The sequence below is a fragment of the Amphibalanus amphitrite genome, unplaced genomic scaffold, assembly GCF_019059575.1.
Source record: "Amphibalanus amphitrite isolate SeventyFive unplaced genomic scaffold, NRLGWU_Aamphi_draft 000269F_arrow, whole genome shotgun sequence".
Lineage (NCBI taxonomy): Eukaryota > Metazoa > Arthropoda > Thecostraca > Balanomorpha > Balanidae > Amphibalanus > Amphibalanus amphitrite.
The window spans coordinates 562065-585373 of NW_024881764.1; the positions used below are offsets into that span (position 1 = coordinate 562065).

The 23309-nt window shown below is 45.1% G+C and overlaps 1 protein-coding gene across 2 annotated transcripts in view; it reads right to left on the reverse strand.

The window, feature by feature from the left end:
• LOC122386984 (protein krasavietz-like) overlaps nucleotides 1-23309 on the reverse strand; it is a 123764-nt gene that overhangs the window by 59127 nt on the left and 41328 nt on the right. For both annotated transcript variants that reach the window (XM_043376761.1, XM_043376763.1), the window contains exon 6: nucleotides 2304-2425. In XM_043376761.1, the coding sequence (XP_043232696.1) occupies nucleotides 2304-2425 (122 nt within the window). The remainder of the gene's footprint in view (nucleotides 1-2303; nucleotides 2426-23309) is intronic.

A 23309-nucleotide genomic window follows, 5' to 3' on the forward strand; every position in this document is an offset into this window, starting at 1 on the left:
GCCGTGAATGAGCATTCACGGCATTTGGTAAGATTGGGCCCTGGGTCACACCGTCCTTGATCATCCCCACCGCGCGGTAGCGGATCGGTAGTTTGTGCCTTTTCACTTTTGGTGATATGCAGTTTCTCCACGTTGCCTGTCTGGACAAGAGTGGCCTCCCGCGCCCACTACCGGCCGTGGTCGGGTTAGCCGCTTGGTTCACGTGATCGTGTGACCAGCAAGACGTCAGTGGTGCGAGAGCCGGTAAAATTGCAATTTTTCAGCACTCGGGAGGGACAACATAGCATGCGGCACCAACCGCGCATCAATTTCGGGACACCCTGTAGGTCATCTAAAATAATTGCGTTTTAGGCAAGCTGAATTTACTTTTCGTGATTTTTTTTTTACTGCATTTTGGGTAAAAGCTTCTCAGATCATGATTTCATGTAATATGGACACATAAACAATCGGTGCACACATCAGTATACACACATACACACAGACATACAAACATAATATCATTGACCTTGACCTAGCTTGACCTGAAATGACCTCAGCAGCAAAAACCTGGTCGGGTAGTGTGACAAAGATGTTCTAGCCGGCTTAGCACCAGAAAACCGCATCGTCATCGGTATATGATAAGCAGCGCACTTGATATCCAACGGTGACCCAAAACAGCAACATTTTTTAGTTTGACCTGACCTGGAAGGTCAATGACTGACCTGAGAAGGTAAAACTGGGTATCATTGGATTCGTCTCTTCCCATTGAATCTTTTTGGTCTTTACCGCGAAGCTCTATCTCCAACAGGAACGAAATGGCGCGGGGGGTGGCAACCCCCCCCCCCCCCCCCCCATGTGCGTTCTAGGATGGTAAAATGGCATGTGCGGGCGAGGGTTAAGCCTATGATCCGAGCGAAACAGATGAGCAAAGCCGCGAAGCGTAAGCGATCGGAGAAGCTCTTGAACCTTAGGAATGCCAAGCACTGACATTAGGGCAGAATGATGAGCATACACAGAGAGCCCAATGGCTGTCTTTATACTAGAAGATTGAAATAATTCCAGGTTAGGTACTTATGTCAGCAGCTCTCAGTGGAGCAACGATGCTCCCAGATGTCAAAGAAGGGGCTACAATCGTACGCCACACGGGCACGTTTTACTCGAGACCGCGCATGCGCTGAGTCACGTAAATCAGTGCTGATGGTCAGACCTAGATGCTGTGTTTCAGAGCGGATAGTAACTAAAGAAAACAATGAAATGGATATTGCTTTATAAATATACATTTTGGTATTATGAAATCATTTTTCATTTACATAAATACCGATAGAAGTTATTTTGATATTAACCTTCCAGGCTGTGGGGGGGGGGCATTTTTTGCCCCCCCCCCCCCTTAGTTTTTTCGATATATCTCGAGAACCGCTGCGCCGATCGTCACCAAACTCTTGGTACTCTCCCGTGAACAGCTATTGCACATTGTGACCAATTTTTTTTCCAAAGGCTATGATAGGTTGGACGCTAATGACGTCAGAGTGACGTCATTTCTGTCATTTTCGACCCCAAAAAAGGTTTCGCGAGAAGAGCTGTCAGGCCTACAGCTTTAGAGATGCAGAAAAATGCTTCAAACATAAAAGGTGTAAAATTTAGAGGGCTACAAAACTGCTATCTCGGATTTTTGAAATTTTTGGATTTTGACCCCAAAAATCAAAAAATAATTTTTTTGAATATAATAGCCGAAAAATCCAAAAAGTTTTTTGAATTTCGAAAAAAAAAACCGGAAGATATGTGATAGTCCCTACCGCCTTCTATCTACATACCAAATTTGAGATCGATTTATTATACCTCTTTTTTTGGCCAAGTTATAGCGAAAAAACTGGTCAAAATTGATGACGTCAAATTTTCAAACTCAATTTTTAGCAATTCTAGACCTCGTAGCGCAAAACAAAGACCACCATTAGACTCCCCGTGACAGCTTTGCACAGCTTTGCATTGGAGTTTTGTAGCCCCGTTTGCATCATCATATCCTATCCTATCATGAATCGAGTAACACAAGTCTTCTGTTCCCTTGTCAACCCAGTCAAATTGTGTGGAGGCAAAAACATAGTTTTGCCCCCATGGCCTCCTGTCAGTGGGAGCAGTCTGCCCCCACTGCCCCCACGGTGGCGCCGCCCTTGCTCCAGAAGGGTATGAGTACGTACGGAGACCTTACGTAAGGAAGAGAGAACCTGACAGTGTTGACGAGTGAACTATGCAGCATTCCTTGTATTGTCGCCTGATGGCCGATACAGGTGCGGGAGGGGGGGGGGCGCAGCCGGTGCCGGCTCACTCACCGACTCTCCAGCTGACCCTTTTTCAGGGTGGCCTTCAGCGACGACATGTCCTTGGCCTTCATCCAGCTGCAGAAAAACTCCACGATGAAGTTGGCCGCCACCATGTCCTTGATCAGATGTTCCTGAGCACAGCACCACAGCGGGCCCGGTCAGACGGGTGGGCAGTAGATTGGCACTCATTTTCACAAGTTTAAATCTTTATTGGGACACACTCATACTATTCCACTGGGCGTAAAAAAAACAGCGTGTGAATAATATTTTAGCAAAATTTTGATGTTTAGGGGTCGCTCAACGACGTATTTTCTTTTTCGTAGAAAAAGTGCAATCATTCAGTGATGTAACCATTCAGTTTATAGCGGGATGCGGAGCCGTGGAAATTTCAGACGGCTCCGGCTCCGGCTCCGGCTCCGGAGAAAAAAATCGGCTCCGGCTCCGGCTCCGGCTCCGGGTGAAATGTTATGGCGGCTCCGGCTCCGGCTCCGGCTCCGAGTAAAATGGTCCGGCTCCGGCGGCTCCGGCTCCGGCGGCTCCGGCTCCGACTCAGTACATCCCCTATGCAATCAATTAAACACGGGTGGAAGAAAAATTGGATTGGTTATACGCGTTACTCTTTGCCATGACCGGCTCATGACCGCGTCCCCGCGCAAACGCACCTCGGAGAGAACTGGCAGAACAAAGGACTAGGAAGCGATGGCATTGGAAACGCAGTCGCCGCGAATCAGAGTTCACTGAACCATCGTAAGCTGACACCCGTCTCGGCAGAGACGGTGCTGGGAGTCGCAGTCCACTGCACTGGCTTGAAAACAATGGCCGTCACCTGATGACCGGTCCTCATGTTCTGGGGATGCAGTAGACGTGGGGGGGGGGGGGGAGGAGCAGACAGGAAGTTGATTGCGTACTGTGGGATACTGGGGATATTCGTTTTTTTCATTCACTTGATGGCCCATGACGTAAGTACATACCATATGTTTCACTGCCTTGTACTGTCAAACCGAACTAGGTCAATTATTTTTTTCCTCTTCAAAAAATAAAAAGGAGCCGGAGTCGCCCCCTTTTTTGGCGGCTCCGGCTCCGGCTCCGGCTCCGGTCTATATTGTTTCACGGCTCCGGCTCCGGCTCCGGCTCCGGGCAAAATATGCCGGCTCCGGCGGCTCCGGCTCCGACTCCGGCTCCGGCTCCGCATCCCTGGTTTATAGTTATTTTGAACGTTTTTGAACTCAAAATTGCTATTTTTGGGTTTCTTATATTGATATTAAGTAAAATGGATGAAGTAATTCCATGATTTTATTCTGCATCAATTACTATCACGAGTAAGGATCAGGCTGCAGGAGGTCTCCTTGGCACCCAACCCCCACACATTTTCAGCCGTTTTCAAATCTTCTGGTAGCTATGTACTCGCTACAAACGCAATTGAAGGAGGTAAGAACGATGAGGTGCTCGCGTCAGATACCAAAAGTGGTGACCAAAGATGTAAGCTGTAGCCTTGGCTAATCCTTTGTCGTTATTATTATCATTACCATATTATACAGGTTGTCTCAAAAGTTCGTTGACACATTTCCAAAGCCAATTAAACATATAAAAACCAGCCGAAATTCTAAGGTTTTGATGTATTGTATATGTGTCAAATTGACAAAGATGCAAACTTTGAACTAATTAGGAACCAGACTTGTGCCAAGGTCCCAAAAAGGTCCGAGATCCAGGGTTCGCACAGTCCAAGGTCTGGGACCTTGATGGATCCTGGACCTTACATTGTCTTTTTTGCCGTGAGACCTCGGAAACCCAGGACCTTAAAACATCCATATGCCGTGAGACCTTGGAATCCCAGGACTCAACATTTGCATATGCCGCGAGACCTTGGAATCCCAGGACATCAACATTTCATGTGACATGAGACCTTAGAAACCCAGGACCTCAGCATTTCATATGCCAAGAAACCATGGAAACCCAGGGGTCAGGACCTCAAAATTTTGGTATACTGCAAGACCCTGCAGAATGCAGACCTTCAGTCCCAGTTTTATTATTTGTCACGGGATTTTGGGAGAAGGGTCTGGACCTACACCATCATTTTGTTGAGGGACCTCAAGAATCCTGGAAGCTGGACCATGAGGTTTATGAAGTAAATCTGCTCATCAGAATGTTAGTTTAAGTTTTTGTTGTGGGACCCTGAATACTTTGGATCCTGAGATGTATTATTGCCATGGAACCTTGAGGACTGTGGACCCTGAACTCTGAAACAAATGATTGCAGTGCTTTCTGCTTTCTATGGCCTTGAATGATTGTTTTTGTTTACAATTGCTATTGCAATAACAGCAAATAATTTTTGTTTAATTACCAAATAATTATTGTTTTAAACATCACATTTAATCTTATTTTAGTTAAATTAAAGCAATTAAATCATTTTTTAAATTAATAGTTTAATAATTCACAGAACAAAAATATTTTTACGGAGCGAGCGAAGCGACCGGAGTCTTTCCTTAGATTAACGGAAATTTCCGAGTATGAGCGGCCGGCCGGCCGGCCGTGCGGACACTTTTGCGAGGCTTATATCTCAGCAACCAGTTGACCGATTTACACGCGGTAATTTTTGTGGGGTAGCTTCATTCCTTCTACCAAGTATTGGACTATTCCCGATGCATGTGGGTGACCCCTTATGCACGTGCCACGTGCAAAACGAAGAGGTGTCAGTTTTGTAATTCTTGCAATATCTCGGTAACTACTTGGCCGATTGCGCTGAAAGTTGGCATGTAGGTAGGCACGCTTAGTTGGGTGCCGTGCACAAGTCAGTTGGAGGTACCCCTCGAAATTTCGCACGTGCAAGGCCCACCTTCTCGCTCGCTCCGTTACTCGCCCCAAAAGGTGTTATACTGGTTTAAAGTTCTGTTGGTAGTAAAATGCAAACAAAGCAAGCAGAAAACTACAACTGCCGAAATTTATGCCCTCCGAGCTTTATGAAACCGCTCCCTCAGTGTGGTTGTAGTTTTGAAGGGTGAGAAATGCACCTTGGTGTAAATTACGACCAAACCTTTATGAAATCGGCCGCAGGTCGTTCCTCTGTGTGATGTCAATCTTTTTTTTTGCAACAGCCAACGGCTTTGTTCAGGAAGGTTTCAGTCCTTTGTTGGTTATTGATTTGGACTGCCTTTATCTTCCGGTGGAGGAGTGACATGTAAACTGTCGGGGTCGTGTACGCAGCGCTGGGGGCACCGGGCAGCGTGAGCGTGCGGGCAGTCGGGAAATAGAGCTCAGAAAGACAAGGTGTGTTTGTCGGCTGCGGGCCCGGCTGGGCGCTGATGGTGATCTACGGACACATCAGTTTGCAAACGGCCGGTGTTTTCAGGCTGTTTCATATGGCCTGACTGGGCCAGGCCGTTTGCAAACAGACTTAATTTTCATACGGCCAGTAACATGTATTCAGATCTCAACATCTGTCGTAGCATCAAATGCCCATGTGGTGCACTCAAGCCAGAATTGCTCTTAGATGCCGTAAGGACCCTTTTAAGAAATAAGTGACCCGAGTGACCCCTTAGAGATTCGCCTGAGCTCTGACCGGAATAAGTATTTTACCGTTATTCGCGGAAAGGGGAAAAGGCCCTCATATGCTTCTTGTACAGTAGGTCTATTAAAAAAGTCCCCAGCACCAGTGGGCGCTGCCTTCGCTGAGCCGAACCCCCGTCTGCCTGTCCCATATCGCGCCGGGCTCAGGTCAGATAGGGTCAGCGGGGCCGCTCGGTCCGGCCCGCGGGCGGTGGACGGGCGGCCGGTAACGCTTTCCGCCAGCCAGCGTAGAATCCAACAAACGGGACGGCCGCCGCTCAGCGCAGCGAAACCGGTGTTGAAGAATGGCAGTAGCTGTTCATGTCTATATGATGTTCATGGTGTTTTTGTTCATGGCCACAATGATTATGAGAAAGTCATTGTTAGCCCGTGCCCCACAGGAATGCCTATGCACGCCCTGTTGAAGGGAAAATGGGCATTGAGCATCATTCTTATAACTCAGATTTGGGCATTTTAGTGGCATTCGGAGTAGCGTCAAAAGAAGCAAAAAAAAAAAGAAGAAATATACTTCAGCCAATTTTAGATCGGGTCAGAGCCGGAGGTCATGTCACCAGAGGTCATCGGTGGTAAAATTTTGCTTGGACAGGGTGCGTTGCGCGCACCGGTGCATTGGGTTTCCAGTTTCCATGGAAACATCAACAGACTCGGGAGCTCGCAACGTTAGCGTGGAGCCGAATTCATCAACCGCCGCAACAATGCAGCAGCGCAGCGCAGCGTGCTGCAACGCGGGGCCGTGAAACACCGCCCAGGGCTATCCATGTGTCAGGGCAATCCAACCCACGTGATGGGCTCGGCCCCAGCGGAGCATGAGGTCCAGGACTCCCGCCCAGGCCCCCTGTCTCCCCCTAATTCCTGTCATCCTTCCCACTCTGAAATCGACCGAGCCTAACCTAACACAACAATCAGCTCGTTTACCGCTATGTCTGAATAATATTGTCAGATTTAATAAAGGCGAACGGCTTAGCACGTAAATAACAGCAACTGCCACCATTGGTATTATGAGAAAACCAATTGCTTTTCCACAAACACAAAAGTTTTTAGCTTAAAACTTGCTTGAAATTAATCTTACCAGCCTCGTGTTCCTCTTATCAAAAAACGCTTCGAATGAATCAAAAGTTGATCTTTTAAATAAAGGTTATTTGAAAAATTTGGCCTATGTTCAAAGACATGACCTGACCAGAATGGTAATGATGCATAGCAGGATATTAGATTCGTATCGTGGAACTTTACAAACAATTTAGATGATTTCACAACTTGAGCATGTCTATGTATAGTTACTTTTCGGATTATTCTCTGGGATAATAATATCTAACTCACAAGTCCATATATTTCGGATGATGTTGCTCACCCTTGGTCACTGGACAAAATAAAAACAATTACATATATGAAAAACCACGTGGTTTTTCATATATGTAAAAACAAAAAAAAACGTGGTTTTTCATATATGTAATTGCTTTTATTTTGTCCAGTGACCAAGGGTGAGCAACATCATCCGAAATATATGGACTTGTGAGTTAGATATTATTATCCCAGAGAATAATCCGAAAAGTAACTATACATAGCTAATTTCCTGGAAAAAATGACTAAAACAACATATTAAGCATGTCTATCAAAAATAATTATGATATGGCTCATATATAAGCTGGGTGTGTGATCATGCTTACTAGTATGTTTCCCGCAACTGATAATGGGGGCATTCCAGGACAAGACGACCAATTTTTTTAAAAAATGACACCCTTATATTTTTAAAAATTCTGAAACTTTGTGTATTGGGTAATCTGACACGCTGGAGACGGTTCTGCCAATATTAGACCTCTCCGACAAAAGGTCACAGAGTTATAGCCTCCGGCATTTTGGAGAGGTCACCCTAAAGACCAATCTTTGAGGGCATATATCTCAAAGAAAAAATATTTTAGGTATGAAAAATATATACCGATGGACTCAAAATTGATCAAAAAAGATTTTGGCTATCTCGAATTTTTTTTCAAAAAATTTTCAAATTTTTTGATTTTGTGACCAATTTTTCAAAGACCTGGCTCGACCTTTTCCTCATCGAAATTGTACTTTTCGTCTATAGACAAAATGTTTTTTGATCAGTTTTCTTTCGATAGAAAAAATAAAAAAAAATGGGTTCTGCCTTAAAAATATATTTTTCGCCACACATAGATGGCGCTGGTGATGCTGTTTTCCTATATTATTACGGAATTTAGATGATAAGATAGAGTTCATGACAGATACGTGTTTTCTAACAACAAATAAGACACTGTGACCCTTTTGAGTGGCTATTTAACCTTCGAGGCGGTGGGGGGGGCATTTTTGCCCCCTTTGGTTTTTTCGATATATCTCGAGAACCGCTGCGCCGATCGTCACCAAACTTTCAGTACCCTCCCGGGAGTAGCTAGCGCACATGGTGACCAAACATTTTTTCCAAAGGCTATGATAGGTTGGCCGCTAATGACGTCAGAGTGACGTCATTTCTGCCATTTTCGACCCAAAAAAAGGTTTCGCGGGAAGAGCTGTCAGGCCTACAGCTTTAGAGATACAAAAAAATGTTTAATACATAAAAGGTGTGGAATCAAGAGGGCTACAAAACTGCTATTTCGGTTTTTCGATTTTTTTATTTTGACCCCCAAAAATCAAAAAATAGATTTTTTGAATACAATAGCCGAAAAATCCAAAATGTTTTTTGAATTTCGAAAAAACGGAATATATGTGATAGTCCCTACCGCTTTCTATCTACATACCAAATTTGAGATCGATACCTCTTTTTTTGGCCAAGTTATAGCGAAAAAAACTTCAAAATTGATGACGTTAAATTTTCAAACTCAATTTTCAGCAATTCTAGACCTCGTAACGCAAAACAAAGACCACCATTAGACTCCCCGTGAAGAGCTGCATAGAATCAATACCCATTTTATGCAAAAATATCGACTTTGAAATTTGACCTTTTTTACCTGACCTTGACCTGACCGGCTGACCTCCACCAGAAAGTGACCTATTCCGTACCTGATAGTCTTATAACCAACACCATTGAGTTGGAAATGAAAAACTGGCCATAAAACATGCATCGCACAACCTTAGTAAACTTGGGTTCATGTGGTGACCTTTGGTGACCTGACCTGTGACCTGTGACCTGACCTGGTATGACCAGTGACTTCTAATAGCAACATATGTACTAGACAACTGACGCCTTATCGCTGATTTTCGACAAAATGCGTTTTACTCGGTGTTATAGCGCTTTCCCTAGAAGCCCCGTGAACGGTGAAACATTTTATTTTTGACCTGACCTGTGACGTCATCGGCGACCCCTAGGTCAACGAAATTTGGTTTCTTTCGACAAATTTGACAGGGCTATCGAACGCCGTTTGAGCTGTTGTTGGGAAACACACTTTGATCATCATCTGCATCTTATTATCTCAATTCAGTAATTATTCAGGAAAAACAGCGTCAGCAGCGCCATCTATGTGTGGCGAAAATATATTTTAAAGGCAGAACCCATTTTTTTTTATTTTTTCTATCGAAAGAAAATTGATCAAAAAACATTTTGTCTATAGACGAAAAGTACAATTTCGATGAGGAAAAGGTCGAGTCAGGTCTTTGAAAAATTGGTCACAAAATCAAAAATTTTGAAAATTTTCAAAAAAAAATTCGAGATAGCCAAAATCTTTTTTGATCAATTTTGAGTCCATCGGTATATATTTTTCATATATAAAATATTTTTTTCTTTGAGATATATGCCCTCAAAGATTGGTCTTTAGGGTGACCTCTCCAAAATGCCGGAGGCTATAACTCTGTGACCTTTAGTCAGAGAGGTCTAATATTGGCAGGGCCGTCTCCAGCGTGTCAGATTACCCTATACACAAAGTTTCAGAATTTTTAAAAATATGAGGGTGTTCGGCTGTGGTTGAGCTGTCCTGGAATGCCCCAATGTTCTGTTGGCCACAATTTCTATATTTAATTTATTCTCCCGGAGTTCATATTTTTATTAATGACACCTTGACGATGTCGAGAAAAAAAAAACGCTTAGGAGATTTAACAGCCTGAGATACATTCAGTATAAGGAAGGGTGAAGAGTGCTAGATCCCTTCCTGTAACACGGCGGACTGAAGAAGAGAATCGGCGCACGAAGAAGCAGATGGAAATGAGAAGACGGCTTCTTTGGCAGGTTCGATCCGACGTCAGCGGCACCAAAGTAACACGGCGGTTTCTTGTGCCCAGGGCGGGGCGTTTCTTGTGCCCGGTGCCAAGTTTTGGCGTACTCACTTTGGAGCGGTATTGTTCAGCGGCTCACTGTGAAGTATCGGCAGATGTAGTAGCCGTGAGAGCTGGCTAGTAGCAGCTGTCGTTCAGCAACGATGACCAGGTACTTGTCATCGGCAGAGTTTGTCAGCGGCAGAGTTCGGACTGAAGAAGAGAATCGGCGCACGAAGAAGCAGATGGAAGTGAGAAGACGGCTTCTTTGGCAGGTTCGATCCGACGTCAGCGGCACCAAAGTAACACGGCGGTTTCTTGTGCCCAGGGCGGGGCGCGCCGGTGTTGTTGTCAGCCCTTTACCAGAAGATATGCTCTGCCGGTCCAGGTGTATTGCCGAGCACAACACAGAGCGAGGTGGTCAGCTACAGTGTCGGTCGAGACCGATGCAGGTACACGTCCGGCCTCAGTGGCCGCCGGGGGTCTTCTCACAAGCACGCGGAGCAGATGTTATGCGTCCAGCGGCTGTGGAGCCCTGTGGTCTTCCCGGACTGGTAACACGTCCGGCGCCGGTGGTGGCTCTAGGTCTTCTCCCCCGTTCCTCCGTCCGGGAGGCCAGAGCAGAACTACTCTAACGTTAGGGCGTAGCCTTCTAACCTACGTGGCAGCTTACTATTGGCCAGGAGAGCATTTCATATATGGTTACACAGTTTGCGATTGGTCACTACCTCGTCGGAGGTGGGAGGTGCACTGCCCGAGGCTCACCCGGTACTGACTAAGTGTGACTAAGCTATGATGGACAGGTATGTAAACGGTAGATCTAAAGCTTAGCTTTGTTAAGTACAGGGCAGAGCCGAGATCGTTGAATAGCGCGCGCCGCTAAATCCTCAGAAGATGGACATGCGTGACACCGTGAAGAACCGGCTTTGGGCGGCGGCGCGGCGCCACGGCTGGGCGGCGGCGCGGCGGCACGGCAGCGCAGCGGCGTGTGGGGTCTCGGCAAAGTCGGCCCCGCACGGCAGAGATACAGTGGAGTAATGAACGTTGAAAATGCCTAATTGAAATAGGGCCACCACGCAGGTAAAATCGAACTACAAACTATTTAATCCTAAACCCACTAAAAGAGACGCACGTTACATTCCGTCCTCGCTATCCTCAGGAAAAAACAATCCGTATCGCCCCTAGACTTCATGCTTCCCTCTCTGGACTGGAGGTCACCCCACCAGCCAACCTGTAGTTGATGTCGGATCCATTTAAGGACACATAATCCTGTTCGGGTGACCGTTTGGGAGACGGCTGGACCGTCCCGACAGGGCAATCGTCCCACGGGAACAGTCTCGCTTCCGCAGATCACTGTCGCTGGCTCGCACAGCCCAATTACAGGGTGTCTCAAAAAAGTGTCACGGTTTTGAACATCTCCCATTTCCTAACTACATCACCTACATCGTTCAAATTTTCCAGATTTACTGGCAATATTATGACATTTTGTGTGGCAGAATTTCAAGTTCCTAAGAAAAATGGTTTTCGCACCGGAACAAAAAATAAAAAAACTCAATTTTGGGCGCTATAGGAGATGGTAAACGTCACAGTCTGCCGACGATTTCGGTAAGACTCCGGCTTTGTCTTGTTGCATCCAGCAACATGCTCGTCAGTAATTATCTACAACTATTAGAGACCAAAAACGTCACGCAAAACAGACAATGGAATTGCAATCACCCATTAGTCTCAGAACAGCGCCGTTGCCATGCCTGACTCTTCCGTCAAAAGCTGCAGTCGCTGACACCGTGCAAAGGACTTGTGACACACTGCCACATTGCGCACACCCAGAAGCTGTGCACGTTTGAGTAGGAATTTCAAAACTGTCCATCAGCTATCGTTTCTTCTCTTTATGTGTTTCGGAACAAAACCGAGTACCGTAAAGTGGGGCTATTTGAGACAGTGGGGCTATTTGAGACAGTATTTAAAATCGCTATAAAATGAAGAGCATTTGATTTTTGTGTGATATTTTTGCTCAGGGAGGTGTGGAATCGAGCAGTAAATCGCCTGAGCAAAAAAATTGAGCATAAATTTTAAGTGGTTTTTGTTTATAGCAATTTTAAATACTGTCTCAAATAGCCCCACTGTCTCAAATAGCCCCACCTTACGGTAGTGGATTTTGCCATCAAAGATGAAGCCGTCGACTGTCGAGGCATGGAAACTCGCGTCGTCTGAAAATCAATCAGTGTTGATCGTTGCCCATGTTTGTGGCTGTGTTTCAGCTTGCTGCTGTGCTCCAGACGGCAGTTGTACACGGTGTCCTTACTTATATGTAAAGGTTTCAAAAATGTATTGATGAGTTTGTTTCTGGATTTATGATCAGACGAAAGGGGCCCAGACTCTTCAGGATCGACGGCAGGCTGTGACGTATCATCTCCTACAGCACGAAAATTGATTTTTTTATTTTCTTGTTCTAGTGTAAAAACTATTCTGCCTAGGAACTTGTAATTTTACCACATAAAATGTCAAAACGTTGCCACTTAATCTAGAAAATTTGAATGATGTAGGCCCTATGGTTACGAAACGGGAGATGTTCAAAACCGTGACACTTTTTTTGAGACACCCTGTACTACACCAGCATAGTTATGTCATAGCTCTGCAAGGGCCTTTTCAGACTGAAAAAGATGGCTCCCAACAAAACAAACAATTTTCTCATTCAGTATTGTATCCCATCAAGCACCACATGTTTCCGGAGTGTTTATTATGCGTTCCGTCCAAAAAAGCGCAGTTCAATTTTCTCCCATTGACTTGAGCGATCTCAAAATTGACCCGGCCTTTCTGTCAACAATGTCCAACTTGCAAAGTAAACGTTTCAAATACATATAAGTGTTGCCCATTGAAATCGCTGAAAGTTCTAAAGCGATCGGTTAGTCGGTGTATTTAGATATGATGAGCACAGGAACTTTCCTTGAGGTAAGGTTACTTGACGTGACCTGGTGTTATGACCTTGAATTGAAAGACTAGGGCGGGAAAAATGGGTTATTTGAAATCTGAAAATGCTAGATTTTAACAACAATTGCAAACACTATCCCGGCCAAATAGTGAGTGAGAAGGGAGCGATCCCCCAACCCCATGTTTGGCTCCTATAATTGAGCTAGCTGCTAGAGCCTCGCGAAAAAAAAACGAGCGCTTGCTTCGTTACGTGACGCAGCGACTGGTACCCCATTTTAAAATATCAGTGACCTCTTAGGGCAGGTCAAGGGCCCCAAGGCAGTCGATCGGTTTTTTGTAATAATTCGCAAAAATGGTCGCATTATCGTCATTTTGATACAATCGTGTTTTCTGTTCTCAGACGAGTCGATTTATATGCTTTTTTGTTTAGGTGAAGCAATTTAGAATGTTTACCTGAGGTCAATGTCATGCTAGGACAACACAGGTCACGAAGCTGTTGAAAGGAGGACATGTTGCATAACATTTGATTCGGCAAGTCTTGCAAAGTCCAAAGATGGCTGTCCCGACTGGCTAGCTCATTTTGATCGGGAGTTATTGACGAAGCACTTCTATCACCCTAGTGACGTCATAAATGACGTCACGCAAGGTGAGCAAAGCAAAAGTGAAGCATTAGACCTTGCCAAGAATGTATGAAGTCACGATTTGAAGTGTTTGAGGTGTAATTTTAGATCATTTCCGACGCCAAATTAACAGTTTCCATATTTCTCCATTATGCTTGACACTAAGTGCATTGCGGATTTGCATCATTTTATAACCGACAACCGTGCAGAGGTTTACTTAACCCTCGCCGGGCCTATTGGTTTTCTACATACGCGCCGACCGAGGGGGGGGGGGGCGGGTACGAACCCCCCCTCGCCGTTTCGCCCCAGGTGGAGCTAGCGCGTCGCGGAAAAAACGAGCGTGTGCGCCGTTACGAGACGCAGAGATTGGTACCCGATTTTAAGGTCCTAGGTCAACCGGTGACCTCTGAGGTCAGGTCAAGTGTCCCAAGGTACGGTTCAGTTTTTGGTGAATAACTTCGCAAAAACGGCCGCAGAGCCGCGATTTTGGCAGCATCGTGTTCGCCTTGCTCAGGCGCGTCGAATGATATACTTTTTGTCCGGGTCAGGTCAACTTGGGGTGTTGACCTCAGGTCAAGGTCAGGTCAGCACCCCCAGGTCACGAAGTTGGTCGAAAGAGGTCATGTTGCATATCATTCGATTCGGCAGGTCTTCCTGAGTCCATTGGTGCCTTTCCCGACTCGCTAGCTTAATTTGTTCAAGAGTTATTGACGAGAAACTAATATGACCTTGATGACGTCATAAATGACGCCACGCAAGGTCAACATTGCAAAAGTGACGCATCTAACCTTGCAAGGAGTGCATCAAATCACGATTCTGTGTGCTTGAGGTAGTTGGAGATCGTTCCCGGCGCCAGAATAGCAGTTTTCATTTTTCCCCCATTGACTTATACCTAATGGTGAGGTCACGAAAATGACCTGACCTCATATGACCTTTAGGAAAAATCCGAGATAAACAAGCTGTGAGACTCATAATGGATACTAGATCCTGCAAGTTTCATTTCCCTGTGACATCTCCTCTGGCAGTGAGGGCGTTGCGAAGTTGCGACATCTGAAGACCGTGCAAAGGCTCACTTATGACGCCATAGGTCAGTGACCTGACCTGACCCAAAAATGCGGTTGGTGTCAAAAGATCCGGCTTGAATCAAAGTTCAGGTATGCCATGTTTCAGCTTTCTATTGCCAGCGTGTTCGGAGCTATCGCGAAAAAAAAACCCTATTGCCCCCCCCCCCCCTCGGCCGGCGAGGGTTAAGACGCCATGGTTAAGTGACCTGACCTGAAAACGTGGTTGATGTCAAATGATCCGGCGTGAATCAAATGCAAGGCATATGAAATGTCAGCCTTCTATCATCAGTGTGCTTTGAGCTACCGCAAAAATAAAAAAAAATACATGGTGGCGGCATTCACCCCTTCTTCTCGGCCGGCGAGGGTTAAACCTCGCTTCGAATTATTGCAGATAATGATGCAACCGAAAACAAAGCATTTATCTGTGTCTAGAACGGCCGCTGACTTGTTGGACAAGATCCCCAATCTTGATTTGCTAGATGGGAATAAAATGCTGGGTATGTGATACATATATACCCCTCGATTTGCTCTCGCGCTATGTCTATTTTAATCATTACTGTCGCTTTTTTATCCGAGATGATGTCGCCGCTAAACGGGTTGTTTTGTTTGCTTGCTTGCGTTGAATGGTCATTACGGATTATTGAAGGGTTATGATAAAATAGGAATGGGGCGAGGGAGGATATGCACTGCGTCTGCGGGTGTTTAATTTATATCACAAAGGCATCATTTCCGGCATAGTGCAGAGTCACTATCTTCCCCCTCCTCAGCACTGCGGCATCTCTGCGCCCCTCACACGGCGTCCTCACTCCACGGCCGGCCGCCGCCAACTGACCCACTCGCCGGGCGCCGCGACCTGACCCGTGTCGCTGCCGCGGCCTGCGCAATAGAGTCGGGGCTGGAATCCGGGGGTTCGGCCGGCCGGCCGCCTCTGGAGCGGGGGACTTTTTTGTAGACCTACTGTACAATAACCAAAAATTTGCTGCGCATATTACGTGAATGAAAAATTGCCTGGTCATGCCAGGTGACAGGTCAGGCTGCCAGAGCAAGTTTGTTAACTTCACACTTCAATTCAATCGATAGGTACAGTATATCTAAAAAGTATGTCCCCTGGTTTGGCTCTCCCACAGGAGGCGAATCGGTAACTTGGCTGAATCCCAGTTGCGGCACCCGGCCGCTAGGATCGCTGCCGCGCGAGCGCACTATGTTTTAACTCGGGACCAAAACTGGCCAGGGCTCGTAACTCAGAAACTATATGAGATACGAAAGTGTTTTTTGGCTCAAACGAAACGTTGGAGACTAACGATCATTTAAAGTGCAAAATGTGTCGGACCAGATGCTTATGTACTTGTTTATGACGTCACAAGTGTCATGAAACATATAAAAATATTGTCATTTTCTAGCTATGAATGCATGAGCATTTAGTTATCTGTAAATTTAGAGTAATCGTAAGTCTGAAGTAGGCTCATCGACGAGGCAAGTCAAGGTTGAGGACATGACCTTGTTAATTAGCGTTGATGACCTCAGGTGACCTTGAATGCTCTTATATAGGACTTATTCATACAGGACCTACAATCTTTATATTTATTTCAAAAACATTTTCAAACGTATGTTTTGATATCAACTTGATCTGTTAACCCTGTCTCCACTTAAGTAAGTCCAGAGTCTTGCATGTTTTACGTCACATGACGTCAGGGGCGGATCCAGCTAATCCGTTTTGAGAGAGCAAAAGTTTCCGACCCATTCGGTGACCCCGACCCACCGCCGCGCCGGTGACTTTACCAACGCTTCACTACGTCTGCAATCTGCATGTGTGCAGTTCAGGGAGTTCCATCTGTTATCAGCATACCGACCTAAATAATGAGCAGCGAGCGGACAGCTCCATCCCTCAGAATAGTTGTGACGGAAAGACCTGCTTTTCGTCCAGATAGGCATCGACGTCGTAGGGGAGACCCGGGAGGTATGGGCCCCCTGGAGGTATGGGCCATCGCAGTTTTGAAGAAGTGTTGCGTATTTTTACACATTTGACCGCGTAAACTGGTAGCAGCCATTCCGTTATACAACCCACATGATTTTCAAAAAAAAATTCTCGGTCTTCTTTGGCAATAAGCGGTGATAAAGCGTTTTTGCCCTCTTCGAGTAAAATACTGTACATACAGAAAATTCGTGATAAATTTGAACCAGGCTCGTTTTATGATGTCAGACCAATGCTAACGTAAAGTTAAAAGCATGCAAATTAAGACTGGATAGACAATTTGAAGCTTTCTTGCAAGATTATGTGCTGAGATGCTTCGCAAATTCTGGCGTCCTAACCGGGAGGTTCGGGCCACCCACCCCCGTTGATCCTAAATCTTTAAAAAGATGCTTTCATTGAGTGTCATCTTCAATAAGTTGTATTTTTGTCACGCAAGGTTGAAAATTTAACTTCAAATTTTATTCGAACAGAAAAATATCATTTATTTTATTTCATGGTATATGATTGGGTTTACCATTACACATATGTACCCAAGTGACCACCATGAAGTAAGCTGTTGGCCGCTTATGCGGTTCCTGGGCTCTAAGAGAGATCAAGGTAGATACCAGCTACGAGTATTGTTCTCATTGTCGAGAAAAGAATATGAAACATGGCACCGGCCCATACCTCCCGAGCCATGGCCCATACCTCCCGGTGTATTTTGATGGATCGAAAAAGCACATTATTTATTGAAAGTTATCTCGAGACAAAATGGTTGATCCCAGATGCCTAATATCAGGCACACTTTGCAGACGAAAGGCAATTTCACGTGCACAGAGTGAAAAACCGGGTCTAGCCACTGCCCTTTGTCAGAAAATTGTCTTTTCACAAAACCGGCCCATACCTCCCGGGTCTCCCCTATTCTATTTCTCATCAGTCATCACCAAAAGCTTTGGGAGCTGCAAAAGGATAATCTTAACCACACGATTCAGCTATGGGGAGGGCAAATACCCACTATGCCCTTCACTGGATCCGCCATCGCATGACGTGAAATGGTAGAATGTATCCCAAAACTTTTTACCAATTCCTATTGTATGGTGCGTTATGTAACATGCAACTGCATGTAAAAGCACTTCATTGCCATGCTAACTGACGTTAACTGACGCAAACGGATGCTTTTTCAAAGAGGTGGACAGCACTAATGATACCATACCACCTACATCGAACGTATTAATACTGAGTGAAGAGGCCGATGGTAACCCTGCCGAACGCAAACAGATAATGGACGACCAAAAGCCGATCATCGTGATCAGCAGTCTGTGGCAGGTCTCATACAGTCACCTTTCAGCTCACAGTCCCATCTCCTGGGCACAGCACAATGCGCTTCATCAGGCACTAAAATATGTTTATAAACTATCAAGCATGTGTAGCACTAGCGACCATACAGCTCCAGAGCCCATCTATGAATTTACTGCAATATAGCCATGGGGTGGAAGGTTCCTGTTATGGACCTATAGGTACTATACTTAATTAATTACACCGATAATGCTGTTGATATTTAAGAAATGTATATTTCATAGGAATGCTAGCAGTTTTTGAATGAACAACTGTCATTCACCGACATTGTCCGGTTTCCGGTTCCGGAGACTCTTTGTTTTCTTCTCGCGACACATGAAAATGCAGCTGGCACGTGTCGTGGGGGTCGTGCCGTCAGCTGATTACGCCCCAGGGTACGGCAGGTCGCACACAGGTCGGCGACCTTCCATGGGACACCAACTCGTCACAACAGACGAGAGAATGAACGAGGAGTACTAGCATTTTCCCTTGACGCACGCTAGGGGCCGTCCCATGGCTCAGTGAAGAGCAGACGTGACTCGTTTAAAAAAGTGTTCACCCCCAACACCGGCGCACTCAGGCGCAGCTGAAACTTTGAGGGCATGTAGACAACTACTTGACCCACAGTGTGGTGGTAGCCCGAGCCCGTACACTAGCGTACAATTTTTTGTAGCTCTATTAGAACATTGACATTTTTCCAAAAAAGTGTGCCAATGTAAGGGCTGACGGAAATCAATAAATGTAACACCTATATGCATTATAATTATATAAATTATGACTCATTACAAAGCCAAAAGCTCGCGCTATCGTTTGGTACCCAAATTATATAGTTTTGTCAATCCAACGCTCGAAGATGTTGACGTGAAGCCAGGCGACTGTTTCTGCGTTTGTTCGCCAAAGTTTAACTTTCGAGAATTGTCTGACTTTGTTGTACATTTTTAACGTTTTCAAAAGTAAAGAAAATAAAAGTTTCCGTCGTTAAAGATGCTCTGATCATTTTTGAATACGATAGTGGCCAAATGAAAGCATTCAAAAATAGTCGATATTTCGCGTCCTGGCCAGTTTTTGGCCAGAGTTAAAACACGGTGGAGCGGCCTTGACCGCTCGCATGCCATTGGCAGTTCGGTCCCTCCCCATCTATACCGAGGTGGGGAGGGGAGACGAGGGGAAGAGAGGGGAGGGAGTGGTATCCGCTCGGCACTGGGCGATACCTGGCTGACCCCGCGCTCCCTCGCTGACCTCCGTCCTGCCCTCAGGCGAAGATCGACTTCCTCGGCCCGTAGCGGCCGAGCGGAAAACCGAGCTCGCGAGGCGCGACTCCATTGCCCCAATCTTATAAATGGAATGCTGTCGTATTCACGGTATTAGATAATATTAATAGTGCTATAGTTCGTTTTTCTTAAGTTTGCCCCTCACTGTAAACGTCTTTTTGAACACAGCACGAGAATTGCTAGCTGAATTACTGAGAAAACTGGTTGGCGCACATTGTATTGGAGATATGAATAATATTTTCAAAATAAGTTTTGAACACCGACGATGTAACGTTAATGTTAAACGCCGTGCAATTTATTAATTAGTTCAGACATAATTCCTGAGAAGTCGTCTATCACTGTGGAGCTGTAGGTATGGGTAAATACGAGCTATGAGTCTGTGAAATAGTAAACAAATTTGATAAAATTGATCGTCTGTGAAATCTGGTGAAATCAATGTGCACCAACCAGTTTTCTCAGTAATTCAGCTAGCAATTCTCGTGCTGTGTTCAAAAAGACGTTTACAGTGAGGGGCAAACTTAAGAAAAACGAACTATACCAGCAGTGGATGTGGTAAAATGCAGTCCAAAACAAACGGAAGCACACGATTGGTGCATAATGCGCCCTCCCATTCAAACAAGGCCGCCTACTTCAGTAGATGGTGTAGTTTCTTAGGGCGTAAAAGATGCAAAACACTACCGAAGTTTTTAAGCTCGGCCACTGGGACCGTCAATATACAATTGACTGAAATGCATGAAAACCATTTTGCATTTAACAGCCGTTTTCTGCACCCAAACTTTAGCCAGCGACGCCCTGTCCATTCTAAAGCGTTTATAAGATTGGTCCCATTACCTGATTTTATATGAGAAAGTCGTTTAAAAAGCATCTTATCTCTAACCAATTTATTTATTATGGCCACTTTTACAGGACGTCTATAGAGCTTTGACTTTTACATTTCTTCCTCGTTCAGGAGCAACGTTTTAACCCTCACTGGACCTCCAGGTTTTCTGAATACCGAGGGGGCGTTGGGGGTTGGAAATGAGGGAAGAGCCCCCTTCGCCGATTCGCCCCTAATTGAGCTAGAGCCTCACGAAAGAAACGATCGTGTCCGTCGTTACGAAATGCAGCGATTGGTCTCCGATTTTAAGGACTAGGGTCAGCCCATGACTTCTGAGGTCAGGTCAAGTGGCCCAAGGCACAGGTTCGGTTTTTGGTAAATAACTTTGCTAAAAATGATCGCGGATCCGCGATTTTAGCAGCATCGTGTCTGTCTAGCTCAGGCGTGTCGAATGGTATACTTTTTCTTCGGGTGAGATCAACTTAAGGTGTTAACCTCGGGTCAAGGTCAGGTCACAGCTCGTCAGGTCACGAAGCTGGTCAAAGGAGGTCAAATTGCATATCAATCGATTCGGCAAGTCTTTCCAATTTGAAATTTCCATGTCCATTAGTGCAGTGGCGGATCCAGGGGGGGGGGGGCAAAATGGGCATTTGCCCCCCCCCCCCCAAACGGCATGATTTTAACATTACGCATATGGACGATGCATGGAAAGAATCGATAAATTTTTATGGTTTGCCCCCCCCCCCCCCAAACCTCTGAGCTGGATCCGCCTCTGCATTAGTGGTTTTATCGACTCGGTAGCTTTAGTTGATCGGGAGTTATTGATGAAAAACTGATAGCCTTAGTAACGTGATAAATGACGTCACACAAGATCAACAAAGCAAAACAGAAGCATCAGACATTGCAAGGAGCGCATGAAATCACGATCCCGTGTGCTCGAGATTTGAGATTGAGAATTCGAGATTGTTGTAGATCATTTCCGGACCAAACTAGAAATTTCCATATTCCCCCCGACATTTAATGGTGAGAGACCGACCTGATCTCAGGTGATCCTTCAGAAAATCCGAGATATACATTATACAAGTTGTGAGACCTCTCAATGATACTATAACTTATAAGGTCCCTTAAGTTTCATCTCCTTCATCCCTATGAAAGCTCTGCACTGAGGGTATTGCGAAGTTTGAACATTTTAGGACTGTGCACAGGTTCATTTATGACGTCATAGATCAGTGACCTGACTTGACTTCAAAATTCGGTTAGCGTAAAAATTTCTACTTGAATCAAAGGTCAGGCACGTCAAATTTCAGCGCTTTTTTATCGCCTGCGTACTCCTAGTTATCGCGAAGAAAAAACTTAGGTAAGGGGGCGGTACCCGCCCCATTCCCCCTCAGCCGCGAGCGTCAACAATATGTTGAGGTGTTATGCGTGCAGCTGCTCGGATATGCATTAACTTTTTTATTGTTGTCCATTTTTATGCTTGAATTTCACCGTTAACGGCTCTCTCCATCGATGATGATACAAGATAAAGTCGAACTAGGCAAACTAACTAAATCGTTTGTTGGGATCTCTCTCTAGAAAAAAACTGAAACAGTTGTAGAGCAATGGTGTTAAAAGTGAAAACATCACACTTGCGATATTCAGCCGCCTAGAGACAGAGAGATACGTTTTGAGGGGAAAGGTCAAATGTAGAAAAGGATCACATTACCAAGTAGTTCATGTCAAAGCTCTACATATCAGGAAGCTGAGGGTGAATATCCGGTGTATAACTTCTATCTAGCAGCACATAATCAGTTGACTGATTGGTGGCTGGTGGCTTTAGAGCATCCCTTTTCGCGATTGACAACAACTTATAATGGAATTTATCAACTCGTGATCAAATTCATTTGGAGTCAAGGAGGTCGAAAACAAGTTTAAAATGCGCTGCCAAAGACGATAATACGAGTATGCAACGGATACTAACTTCCTGAGCCAAAAGGGTTTATCTTCTAAGTTGGCCCTAGGCTAGCCTCACATGAATGGCCTTGCCCGGCAAAATGTATATGTTTATTTGTATACACTGTGCATATTTCTACTACTTGGCGCGGCTGCGCATGACAAACGTTATACCACCGAACCACTTCTTACCAGCTATACATTTAAGTATGTTTATACGCCTTTCGCAGCGTTGGGCTATATCTTCGAAGTGTTTATTGAATGTGAGTTTATTGTCAAGGGTGACTCCCAAATATTTAAATTGGTTTACATATTCGATAGGTATGCTGTTTATCTGTAGTCTAGGGGGGTTAGTAAAACGGCTTCTAGGGGGAGCGAATATCATTGCCACTGTTTTAATTGGGGACACGGTAAGTCCCCATTTGTCGCACCACTTTCTAATATCATCAAGTGCCATGTTCATGTAAGAATACGCCGTTTGTACAGACGAATCAGTAACCCAGACGGCTATGTCATCGGCATATATTGAAAATTTAAGTTTAGTAGAATTTGTTTCTATTATGTCATCAATCATTACTAGGAAAAGGGTCGGGGACAACACACTGCCTTGTGGTAGCCCGTGCTCCTGTCGAAAAGGAGGTGAATATGTGTTGCCGCATCTTACGTTAAAAGTTCAGTTGCTCAGAAAGTTTGTAATGTATGAGGCCATTCTGCCCCGCAATCCTTTTTTATGAAGTTTTATTTGGAGGGCAATTTTATTTACATTATCAAATGCGTTTTGGAGATCAATAAAGACAGCAACGGTATATTTTCTTGTTTGAAAACCACGTTGGATATCATCTATAATGTATGTTATATTGTCTGCAGTTGATCGGCCGTGACGAAAACCATTTTGAAACGGGGAGAGAAGGGAGTTTGTTTCTAGGTAAGCCCTAATTCGCCCATTGACCATACGTTCCATTATTTTAGAGGCACAACTAATTAGAGAGATAGGACGATAGCTAGATGGGTTAAAAGTCGGTTTTCTGGGCTTTAGGATGGGTATAAGGGTGCTGGTGCGCCAGGGTTCTGGGTAGCTGTTGTTCTCCCATAGAGAGTTTAGACAAGTCAAAAAGGTATTGAGACCGGATTCAGTCAGATTTTTGAAAAAAAAAGAGTAAGAAATCTGATCCGGTCCTTCTGATGTGTTGCCACACCGCGAGATGGCATGTGTAAGTTCGTGGTTCGTAAAAAGTGTGTTGTACAGGTCGCGGTTGTTTGAGTGAAAGTTCAGTGTAGACAGTTCGTGTGCGAGTGTTTCGGTGAGCTGCGGTGTGTATTGTTGTGCTGAGGAGTGTTTATA